Source organism: Mustelus asterias, chromosome 11, assembly GCF_964213995.1.
Source record: "Mustelus asterias chromosome 11, sMusAst1.hap1.1, whole genome shotgun sequence".
Lineage (NCBI taxonomy): Eukaryota > Metazoa > Chordata > Chondrichthyes > Carcharhiniformes > Triakidae > Mustelus > Mustelus asterias.
In genome coordinates this window covers 22,278,734-22,291,771 of record NC_135811.1, presented here as the reverse complement: position 1 = coordinate 22,291,771, position 13,038 = coordinate 22,278,734, and the positions used below count along the sequence as shown (strand labels likewise).

Sequence of the window (13,038 nt, the reverse complement as noted above, 5' to 3'; positions counted from 1 at the left end):
CACAGTGATAAATACGTGTTGTAAAACACTCTGTTCACTTCACTGGTAACAAAACATAATATACAATTGAGATTCATGTTACTTGTACTCATAGTTTAAATAAAAAACTTGTTTATAATATTTAAATATTAGTTGGCTGGACAACTGGTTCGTGATGCAGAGCGATGTCAACAGTGTGAGTTCAATTCCCGTACCATCTGAGGTTATTCATGAAAGCCCGCCTTCTCAACCTTGCCCCCTCACCTGAGGTGCGGTGATCTTCAGATTAAATCACCACCAGTCACTGCCTCTGGTCTTCTCGGATTATGGCAACTTTACTTTACAATTGTAGTACCACTAAATTATATTTTTATTAAGCTGTGTTTTTACGCTGAGCTAAAAGCTATTAAAATAATAGAAATATAGGATACATTTATATGTGTTTGGTATGATTTAAAATGATGGAAAGCACATCTGTATCATATTATAGTTTAAGCAAATTACACAATTAAATAAGTAAGATATGGGCTGATTTATGATTAATGGTCTTCTCATTGGTTAAGCACACACTGAATTCCATTCATACTAATGCTATGAAGGAATTAATATATTTACTTTTCAAATGATTCCTTCATTTCTATACACAGTGCAGCCATTTTATTGTAGCAAAAAGCACTTGCAGAAATATAATTTCCTTCCTCAATAATGTGTATTTCAATTCTTATAGTAGCAGTTTGATGCGTTACAATATAGACCAAATCTATGGTTAGGCTCCACAATGACTTGTCAGGAGCACTAACATGACTACATTAGTTCTGTTTACATGGCAAAGAGACTCAGTACCCAAATCATCTGCATTCAGATTAACTCAATCTACTCTACTTTGATCCCATACTCACAGGGGAATTCCTTGAAGCAGGAGAGTGAATATCTAAAGCAGCCTCTGCACGTGGAATAGATTGTGATAATCACACATTTTTTTCTGTTGTCCACGATTTTAATTCAGTGGGGCAATTTTAATGTGTTTTGCGATAACTTATTTTAGCCTTGACACTGCCAGCAAAGACTGTCTCAGTCACAATGAAACCAGCTGGCAGGAGTAAAGCTATAAAAATGTCAAAGTATACATTCATGTCAAGAACATGCTGACAGACAACTGATTCTGTGTCCATTTTAACATCACCATAAAATCTTTCTCTCATGCCAACCAGATGGAGTAAAACCTTACCCAGCTACGTTAATAAAGGGCACTCCATCTGATGATCTTAAACAGCAAGCACATAAATCAGTCCCAGGATTGTGGTTCATGGGATATATAATTTCTTCATGAAGAGGAGGTTTTGAGAAATGTTGTTTTTCCTCTTCCCCTTTCAACTCAAGTTTAGTTTTGGTTTTGTTTATTTGTTTTAGTTGGTTGGATAGTATCTGGCATGGTTCAGTGTCATAGATTCAAATTATGAAACAAATAATACTTCAATTTCTCTGGAATATGTTTTTCTGTTGGTAGCAAGTGCAGTCCCTGATTTTTGAGAGAATAATAAAACGCGTTTATTTTTGGCGTTTAACATTGCAGGTAATCATGTACCAAAAGGGTAGAGTAGAGTAATTGCAGATTTATGTACCATGTTCTAATTTCTTTCCCAAGCCAGCAGAGTTTTCCATGCTGCCAAGTTTTCTTTTAAAGGCACCCTTTCTTTTTGTCTTAGACACAGCTTGGAGCTGTATGTGCAAATTACCTTGGGATGCACAAAACAGATGATTTAAAAGTTGAAGTCTAGCCATCATTTTTTACTCTCTCTTCACTATCAAGTCCTGGCTTGTTTCCAGTATCATATTGTTGGTTAATGGTTTGAGTAACTTATTAGTACAAAGAGACATAGATAGACTACGTGAGTGGCCAGCTATGGCTGGTGGGTTTCCGTGTAGAGAAGTGCAAGCTCATCCACTTTGGCTCTGAGAAAGACAAATCAGAATGTTTTCTTAATTGGAAAAGATTAGCTACGTTGGAGAAGCCAGAAATCTTTGTACTTAAATCACTAAGAGCTAGTGCACACTGTTCCGTTTCATTGATTCCACCTATGTTTTAATTCTTGGTGAATGTGCCAAGCAATCACTTGGAATAGAGGACCAGGAGTAAACCTGGAGCTCTTCCATCATTCAGTTAGATCATGGTGATCTGCACCTCTACTCTATTCACCAGCCTTTGTTCCGTATCCCTTTGGCACCTTAGCCAACTAAATATATTGATCTGTGTCCTGAAGATTTCAACGGACCGAGGATCCCTCCATTAAAACGGAATCATAAAGACTAATAGAATGTTGGCCTTTCTCTCAAGGGAGGGTTGGAATTAAAATGTGAGGAAATGATACTTTAGTTGTACCAAATCTTCATCAGACCCAATTTCAAGTACAGCATTCAGTATTGGTCACTGAATCTGAGGAAATATATATTGGCCTTTAAAAGTATGATAAAAGGATTGAAGGCATTATGTTATGAGGGCTAGTTGCATAAACATGGCTTGTACTGAGTTCAGACAGTTTAACAGTGATCTAATTGAGTTGTTTAAAATAATTGAGGGATTTGATAGGTAGATGCATAGAAATGACACTAGGCATGGAAATGCATAGTCTAAAAATTAGAGCTAGTTCAATTAGGAGTGTTAACGGGAAACACTTCTTTCACATAAAGCATTGCACAAATATGGAACTCATTCCCCCTAAATGGAGGGATCCTCAGACTGCTGAATTCTTCAAATCAGAGATCAATATATTTAGTTGAGTAAGGTACCAAGGGATATGGAACAGAGGCTGGTGAATAGAGTTAAAGTGCAGATCAGTTGTGACCTGATTGAATGATGGCTGAGCTCCAGATGCTGGAAGATTTACTCCTGGTCCTCTATTCCAAGTGATTGGTTGGCATATTTATCAAGAATTAAAACATAGGCTGGAATCCATGAAACAGGACAATGTTTCTGTCACTTTCCAAACTTTAAATTCTGATCTGGGTACTTAGAATAGATCTAAGCAGAGATACAGTGCAGAAGGAAGTCCTTTAGCCCATTGAGTCTGTACTGACTAGAGCATCGTACGCAGGTCTTATCCCCACAACCCCTGTACTTGCCCCTCTAATCCCTCTAACCTACACATCTTGGGACATGAAGGGACAATTTACCATGGTCAATCAACCTAACCTGCACATCTTTGCATTGTGTGAGGAAACCGGAGCACTGGGAGAAAATCCATGCAGACATGGGGAGAAAGTGCAAACTCCACACAGACAGTCACTCAAGGCCAGAATTGAACTCGGGTCCCTGGCGCTGTGAGACAGCAGTGCTAACCACTGTGCCACTTTGCTGCCTTGTTGGTGGGGTATTAAATCCAGATGTGCACATCATTGGTATAGCATATGATAGACTACTTGTATCATACCATTTGTGAGGCAAAATATATTGTCAATTATTCATCGCCATCAAGAATATGAATTTTGCAATGATGAATCTACTGAGTGATTGGAGATTTTAACCTGTTTTTGCTTTAAACTATCTTGTTATCAAATAGAGATACAGCTTACTCTACCCAATGTTCAGCTCTGTTATGGGCAAAAGATATGATGGACACAAGCAGATTTTTTTTTGTACAGCTCCAGAGAAGGAAAAATGTCAATATCTGGTTCACAAAACTGATGACAAATGTGTTACGGTCTTCAAAGAAATGAAATTGCGAATCAGGTGTTTCCAAACCATGTAACTAATGACTAAAAGTAAGTCTTCTCATCGGAAAACTCCATTTGTTTTGGATTAAAAACTTTTGCTTCTATCTTGAACCAACCACACCCCAGCTGTCACATTATAAAGTGCTAAAGGTATCCAAAGAAGATAAACAGAGCCCCAGATTTTTATCACAATGGAGAGGTTTTCGGTCATGGCGATAAGCCCGGAAATGCCCAAAAATTCTAACTCCTACCTCTGAATATGGTATGTTCCATTTTCAAGGTGCAGGACTAGACTCAGGCCCGTTTTTATGCATGCACAGTTCATGGAGGCAGCTTGCTGTTTAATCATCAGCTGCCTCCTCTGAAGTGGGGTTTTGGTAGGCGAAGAATGTGAAACCTGAAGTGTGCAGATTATATCCGCTAAGAGGAGATCCGAACTTGGTGGATTTGTTTGGATATCACTTTGAAGAGGTAAGGTACCCCTTTGGATCTGGTCCCCAACACCTTTGGGATTGTTAAGTAAACATGATTGTATGTGAAGTGTGCATAAACTCATTGGAACTGTCCAGCTGTCAAAGAACTTTGCAAGCATGGTGGTACAGTGGTTAGCACTACTGCCTCACAGCACCAGGGACCTGGGTTCAATTCCCGCCTCGGGTCACCGTCTGTGTGGAGTTTGCATATTCTCTCTGTGTCTGCGTGGTTTCCTCCAGGTGCTCTGGTTTCCTCCTGCAATCCAAAGATGTGCGGGTTTGGTGGATTGGTCATGATAAATTGCCCCTTAGTGTCATGGGGATTAACAGGGTAAATATGTGGGATTATGGGGATAGGGCCTGGGTGGGACTGTTGCCAGTGCAGGCTCGATGGGGTAAATGGCCTCCTGTAGGGTTTCTATGATTTCTATGAACTGACAAATAACTGTCAAGTTGTTAAAGAACCCATCCAACTGTCACAAGAACTGTGGAAATTAATTTCTGCTGAAGTTGCATTGCAGTGGTGACCAGTAGGAAATTCAGTTTTGCTATATTTCGGTGACACAGTGGTTAGCACTGCCCGGCTTGGGTCACAGTCTGTGCAGAATCTGCACATTCTCCCCGTGTCTGCATGGGTTTCTTCTGGGTGCTACAGTTTCCTCCCACAGTCCAAAAAACGAGCTGGTTGAGTGCATCGGCCATGCTAAATTCTCCCTCAATGTACCCAAACAGGCACCGGAGTGTGACGACTAAGGGATTTCCACAGTAACTTCATTGCAGCATTAATGTAAGCCTCATTGTAACACGAATAAATAAACTTTATGGGGTTGAAATCATATTCATCAGGTGATATACAGTGTTAGGTGCAGTTTTCTGAAGAGACATTTGGGGTAGTGAACTCCTGATTAGCACTTTAAAAAAAAGCATTGGATTTTATGCTCACAATTCAAGGAATATCAAAACTGGGGAGGACAAGATCTCCAACTGTCTACATTCTGTGATGCCATTAAGCACTCCCAGATCAGGATCAGGTACGTCACAAAAATGGTGTAAATTAATTCAGTGTGGCTCTCCACACTCTCACAATGTTACCAGGCTGATTCCGGGGATGGCGGGACTGATGATGAGGAGAGATTGACGAGGTTAGGATTGTTTTCACTGGAATTCAGACGAATGAGGGGGGACCTCATATATAGCCAAGAATGTGACATTAAACTTGCAGTGCAGGCTCAAGATTAATTGTTGTGGGAATTAAAACCATTATGCTAGAGCAATTGGAGGCATTCTTTAGACATCATAGAAACATATAGAGGCTTATAAAATTCTAACAGGACTAGACAGGGTAACTGCAGAGAGGATATTCCCGATGGTGGGGGAGTCCAGAACCAGGGGTCACAGTCTGAGTATTCAGGGTGGATCATGTAGGACGGAGGTGAGGAGACATTCCTTCACCCAAAGAGTGGTGAGCCTGTGGAATTCATTACCACAGGAAGTGGTTGATGCCAAAACATTGAATGTATTCAAGAGGTGGCTGGATATAGCACCTGGGGCGAATGGAATCAAAGGTTACGGGGAAAAAGCAGGATCAGGTTATTGAGTTGGATGATCAGCCATGATCGTGATGAATGGCGGAGCAGACTCGAAGGGCCAAATGGTCTCCTCCTGCTCCTATCTTCTATGTTTCTATGATGTCTAAAGAATGCCTCCAATTGCTCTAGCATAATGGTTTTAATTCCCACAACAATTAATCTTGAGCCTGCACTGCAAGTTTAATGTCACATTCTTGGCTATATTGTCTCACACACACACTTGCCCTCAAAAATGTGACTAAGATGATTGTACTCCTTTTGTTTGGGATCTTTACAGTCAGCAGACAGATTTACATCCATTAAAGCTGGCTGAAAGTTCACTGAAAGTCCAAATTAGTTTATAATTCGCTGAATCACCCAGTCTCCAGGAGTATTACTGAATTTATTATGCTGATTACCTTTACTAGCGGTGGATCAGATCAAGTTAATTGCTTGTGAAATAAACAATTTAAAGAGATCTTGAAAACCAAGGAATTATTGATAGCTCCTTGAAGCTATTCGGTAAGTGCTATAATCATTGCATAGAACACCACCCCAGTGACTGCACAATGTTATTGTTCCTTCACAACCGATTGAGGATATGAATGGTACAGGCAAGGGTGGATTATCAAGTTTACTGAAGTAAAAGAATAATGGGAAAAAATCATCATTAACTAGCTTGATGTCTAATTCTATGGGCACAGTGAATTAGTGATTAAAACAAGCAGTCCATTAGGATTCCGATGAACCATTGGGCACCAATGGAAAGGAAAAATCACCTTGCATTGATAACAAGTGGCTAACTTACTATTGCTCATTTTTCATCCTTGCTGAAGTTGCATTTCATCCCCTAAAAGATTTGAACATCATCTCCCAATAACATGCAAAGCCCCTTGCCCTTAATTGACAAGTTATTACCAAGGCTGATAAACAAAGCACCGCAGAACTGCAGACTGCTCCATTTTATGGGACATGAGTTTGACAGGGTTGGTGCAGGGGAATATTACATGCTGCTCAGCTAAAGCAGAAATAATTGCTCTGGTCATTATGTGCACTGACTTATGCATTCAGAAAGAATTCATTTATGATTTTGCTAACATGTAGTAACCAGAGGAAATCTTTCCGCACAGAATGGCTATTAAAGGACATCTGACTAAGGAAGCAGGGGAGTAAAGAACACAAATGGGAACAAATTATCAACAAATAGTTTATGCGATTACTCTTTGGTGGTGCATGAAATGCAGTTGCTAAGGTGTTATTCCACATGTAATGTTTATATATATATATACACACAATATATAATTGAGGATAATGAAAATTGTCTTAAAGCCCATACAGTGAAGCAGAATTAGGTAACAAGAGCTAAACACCTTGGAATATATACAATTTTTAGCTTTTCCCACAGACTGCAGTTCATGTTCTTCTAAGTCTGTTTCAAACCTCTAGATAATTATTTTCAGTTATCAACCATTCCACTGGAACTAGCAACAAGAAACAGACTTTTATTATTTTGCTTTGGTTGTCAGGTTTTCCCAGTTGCCCAATGCCCTGGTGGAAATTCTGAAACAAAATCCTGGCAATTTCAGCAGCTATAAACCTCTTTCTGCCTTCTCATTAATCACTCCTCTGCCAACTGGTATCTTACCTGCAGATGTAATTTGTCTTGCACATATCAGCCAAAGACAAGCAATTTGGCTTTTCTTTATCCTGGTACGAGCAAATAGGCACAATCGTCTGGCGTCTCCGTTCTATACAAGCCATATCCCTGCAGGAGCAGAACAACATTCCATAGGTGTATTTCGCCGGAACGCGATCAAAGAATTGTCGCAGGGCTCTGTGGCATTTCCTCCGGTTGCAAATCTCTGATGCAGAAACATGGGCTGCACAGAGCGAGATGTACATCGATCGGAATTTTTTGCAGTTATCATTGAGGTTGCAAGCTTTGGCAGCATCCAAACAATTGTTCCCCTTCGGACCTATAGGTTCTGCACCTAATACAAAAAATACAGATATATTTAAGTGATTTCTTTACACTCATGCTCTTCTGCCAGTTAATTATAAAGACAGTGGCACCTGTCAATAGTTTGTAATGAAATTTTATATTTTCTTGTTCCAACATCATTCTGGACAAAGCAGCCCATTTGATTGGGAACCCATCCACCGCCTTAAACATGCACAGTGGCAGTAGTGCATACCATATACAAGATGCACTGCAGGAATTCACTAATACTCTTTCACCTTCCAAACCCACGGCCTCTACCGCCTAAAATGACAAGGGCAACAGATGCATGGGAACACCATCACCTGCATCTTCCGCTCCAAGCCACACACAGTCCTGACTTGGAAATATTGCCATTTCTTGCTCAGTCAAAATCCTGGAACTGTCCCCCCCCCCCCCCCCCCCGGCCCACCTCACCCCACCCCTAACAACACTGTGGGTGTTCCTACAACACATGGACTGCAGTGGTTCAAGAAGGAAACTCAGCGCTACCTCCTCAAGGCAAGAATGGCCAATAAATGTTGGCTTTCCAGTGACGGTCACATCCCATGAATTAATAAATTAAAAAATGATATTTGTGATGTCGGCATTTGTGAGAGAAATACAGAAGCAAATACACAATGGTGAATGAAATTTGGACTGAGATCTCTGATGAAACATTGGAGTAATTCCAAAAGTTTTTGTAAATTCTTTCAGTGTTACAGCATTCTTCCCTTCTAATTGTTCCCATTTCATTGCCACTGACCTAATTGCATCTGTTCACTCAAGCGTGATGATTTACTTGCAAAGTACAGCTCTGAAGGAGAAGGTTAAATCGAGTCAGTTTAAGTTGCTCCACATAATGGGATGTCTACATAGCAATTCACCATAGAAATGGAGAAAGCAATGATTTGGTTGGTCAGTTGTATTGCCATCAAATAATAAAACAAGTGTGTCAAGACTAATCACTGCATAGGCATCAGAAGTATTTCACCCAATACTTAGGTTATTCACCTCTTAATGTACAGCGCACTTTAACAAAATTCTCTACTATAACTAGGGGCGGCAGGGTGGCACAGTGGTTAGCACTGCTGCCTCACAGCACCAGGAACCCGGGTTCAATTCTGGCCTCGGATCACTGTCTGTGTGGAGTTTACACATTCTCTCCGTGTCTGCGTGGGGTTCCTCCGGGTGCTCCAGTTTCCTCTCACAGTCCCAAGATGTGCGGGTTAGGTTGATTGGCCGTGCTAAATTAACCCTAGTGTTGGGGGGATTAGCAGGGTAAATATGAGGGGTTGTGGGTATAGAGCTTGGGTGAGATTGTGGTCGGTGCAGACTCGATGGGCCAGATGGCTTCCTTCTGCACCATAGGGTTTGTATGATTTATATGTATATGTGATTGTCATTTGTCAAAGACTTGAAACTTAACTTGATGATCAATAACACATTAAAAAATAGCAAATATTCTTGGAAGCAGAGTCAGTAGTATCTTTCAAAAGGGCCTTGGATACATGCTTGAAAAGGAAAAACATGTAGGGCTATGGGAAAAATTGGATAGCTCCTTCTGTACTGTAAGATTCTCTGACAACTTCTTAAGTTACACCATTTGAACAGCAGAATGAGAAACATTTTTTCATCTGCTCCAGGCCTTTGAGGCACGTAGATTAGAACACTATTTCCAGTCAGTGAAATGTGCCGGTCACCAACAACTTCCATTTGGATTAACGTTTGATATGGAAATCTTGTCATTTAAAAACGATGAGACAGGATTTTCATTCCTCTGGTTAGGGCAGATTTTGTGCTCTAACTTAGCTGCAAGTATATTTGAGCATGTAATTCTTTGGGTTGCTATCATTTTCATCCTATGCAATTAGTTTTGACTGAGTAATGTTCTGTGGCAATGGGTGGGATTTTCCGGCTGTGTGTGCCCTAAGACCGTAAATTCCCGCCCGAGCTCAACGGACTTTTCAATGGTCCACTGAATTTCCTGTCTCACCCGCTACAATTCCTGCGGCAGGTGGGATGGGAAATTTTTGGCCACTATCTCTTTTGATGATAAAATTGGACGACACGGTGGCACAGTGGTTAGCATTGCTGTCTCATAGCGCCAGGGACCCGGATTAAATTCCAGGCTTGTGTCACTGTCTGAGTGGAGTTTGCACGTTCTCCCCGTGTCTGCGTGGGTTTCCTCTGAGTGCTCCGGCTTCCTCCCACAGTCCAAAGATGTGTGGGTTAGGTTGACTGGCCATGCTAAATTGCCCCTTAGTGTCAGGGGGATTAGTAGGTAAAATACTTGGGGTTACGGAGATAGGGCCTGGGTGGGATTGTTGTTGGTGTGGGCTCGATGGGCTGTATGGCCTCCTCCTGAAGGGATTCTATGATTTTATGATTCAAAATTGTGCAAGATGCAACAATGCCTTGGAGGTCATCGTAGAACTATCCTGGAGCAATTTCCCGATCTGAGGAACGGTTAAATCCTTTATTTTAACATGGTGATAACATTTCCCAAGTGATGCTAATGTATGGCTGTTTCTTATTTGTGGTTGAATGAGATGATCCATTCATCGCCGCCAAACAATTTTGTGGCAAACGGGTGAAAGTTGACAGAAATTGAAATAATTTAATAATTCTTGAGCCATTTATTGATCAGTCTCCAGCAATCTGTTTAAAGACTGTTGGCTAGGCTGCTAAAAATCGCTGGGTGTAAACTAGCTGAAATGTGCATGGTGCACAGTCTGCCCATTTTGTAGCTGTAAATTGTAAGTGAAGTCCTACAACTGGTAGTTTGATTTACTTCCTCAGGTAGCCCTTCTGCCTATTTCAACCGACACCACAAGCCCGCATGACAATTGCACTGGGTGAGCCTTGGGTATCAATAGAACATTGACCCCCTCTTCCCACCAATCCAACTTTTCATTGCTGGCTCCCTGATTAGAATGGAGATGAGGAGGAATTTCTTCTCCAGAGAGTTGTGAATCTTTGTTATTCTCTACTCCAAAGAGCTGTGGAAATTGAATCATTGAATATATGCAAAACTGAGATAGAATCTTGAACTAAAGGGAAGCCAAGGGTAATAGGAAAGACGCAAGGGAGTGGAATCGAGCCAAGTTCAGGTCAGCCATGATCTTATTGAATGGTGGAGCAGATTTGAAGAGCTATATGACCTACTCGTGGTTCTATTTCTTGTGTTTCTCAAATGAGAAACATGTAGCCAGCAGTTGAAAATCATTCCTATTGGCTTGCAGACATTAATCAGAAGCCTCACTTGCCACTCAGTTTAATGTGAAAGGTACTATGGCATTATGCAAAGTTTTCACCATGTCCTGACATTTATTTTTCAATGAACACCACCAACATGGATCAGCCCACTGCTGCTGGGATACTGCTGCGTACAAATTGGCTGATATGTATTCCTGCAGAGCAGAGGCCACACTTCAGAAGTAATTCATTGACTGTGAAGCACTTGTAAAACAAGTTCATTTTTTTTCCCTCTCCCTGGTTACAGATCAGTAGTGTGAAATCTGTTTGTGAAAGGATAGAATCAAGGGTTGGGACCTTTACAGCGCTTCAGTGAAACCTCTACAGAAAACAGAAATACATAGTTGCCTTGTGCTGTTATAGCTGGTTTCCATGGAGAAATTAAGGTTGCAGTTTTCCTGGCAAAAATGTTTGCTACACCTGCTTTTGGAGCACTTCTGGTTGTGAGATTTGACAGCTAACTTCTGGAGGAAACAATGGAGTAAAAATTCACAGTTGTGTTCACCTCAACAGACACTGACAGTATTGTCCCTGTGCTGGGAATAGTTTGAAGGTCTGGCTGTAGAAGGCTGCATATTGCTGTCACTGTTTCATGATCCATAGCCTCATAAGATAAATCATCTCTAACAAGCTGAGGGAAGTGCTCCTTGGTCTCAACACACAGATAATTGGGTGAGGGCAGGTACAGTTCATGAATTACATTCATGTTGCCTTACAACCACCTCTTCCTCCTCGAGAACCAATAAATATACTGGCATATCAAGAAATGTTGATGTTTAGAGGTGTGCTGCTGTCAGATTACGTTGCTGTTGGCAACTTTCCCCAGATGACAATCATGATCCTGCTTAAAAATGCAAAAAAAGTGCAAAAACTGACAAAAGAACTGACGCAGGCATAAAAATTAATTTGATCATTTTACAAGCACAATACTCTAATGAAGAGTAGCCCAAGTTGCTGAAAGTACTTTTCCAGGTACACCCCTGTTATAACATAAGAACATCAGCACTTTGGAGCTTCCTAGCATATATACTTTCAAAAGATATTGGGGGAATTCTCCCGTCTTGCCCACCACGGGAATCGTAGCAAAGGTCCATTGACCTCAGGCAGGATTCTCCGGTTTTGGGGTGAGCGTGGCTGGAGAATCCCACCCAATATGAGGAAGTGCTTTACATGCCTCTCACCCTCGACTCCTGCAGTGATTGTCCCTTTAAGGATCAATCTGCAGAGTAAGGATCACATAACCTGGGGAACCAATTGGAGAGCAGAGTGTGGGATCATCTTGGTAAGTGTGGACTTCTGTACTCAGTGTCATCTCAAGAGCTGATTGCGGCAATGAGGCTGTAAGCCTCTGTATTGTTTCAACCTGTAAATACATAAGTTGTGTTTCCCTAAACTGGTCAACGAGCGTCTTTACAACTCCTATATCATATGCTGATATGTTGCATGATAATTCAATGAATTCGTCAACCAGCCTAAACACAGCATACTCCACAAAATGGACATTGGCTGGCCTTTTCCGCACTTCCCCGTGGGGGGCTTTCCTGTGGTGGATGTGGCGAGCCTTTAGCTGCTGATGGGATCTTCTGATCCTGCCAAAATTGATGGGCTTTTGCGTGGCTTGCCCCACCCCACCCCACCCCACCACACCCCACCACCGTGACGGACCAGCCTTGACTTTGGCAGAACCGGAAGATTCCACCGGTGGGAGGGATTGGAAAATCCCTCCTAATAGCCTCCGCTATCTATGACAGTACTGCACATAGCAAGAGATAGCTCCAATATTCAATGAGAAAGGATAGAATGAAATATTGAGAGTTCACTGCATTCAGCAAAATAGAGAAATTCTCAAAAGTAAGTTATAACCCCATGTTGCAGCACATTTTGATGAAATTGAAAAGTTAGTGCAGCCTGCCATTATCATGTGAATGAAGCGAGATATACATGATAGCAAAAATCATTTTTTTTAGCAAGTTGTTCTTTTTTATTGTGGGTAATTTTCAACTATTCAATAAAATAATACCCATTTCACTGGGAAAGAAAGTTATAAGAACTTTTGATAGCCAAAACAACA

At 41.2% G+C, this 13,038-nt stretch overlaps 1 protein-coding gene across 1 annotated transcript in view; it reads right to left on the bottom strand.

Annotated features, from left to right (window-relative positions):
* Positions 1-13,038, bottom strand: part of gfra1b (gdnf family receptor alpha 1b) — a 196,792-nt gene that overhangs the window by 32,877 nt on the left and 150,877 nt on the right. Inside the window, exon 4 of the mRNA XM_078224358.1 lies at positions 7,377-7,722. Within this exon, the coding sequence (XP_078080484.1) occupies positions 7,377-7,722 (346 nt within the window). The remainder of the gene's footprint in view (positions 1-7,376; positions 7,723-13,038) is intronic.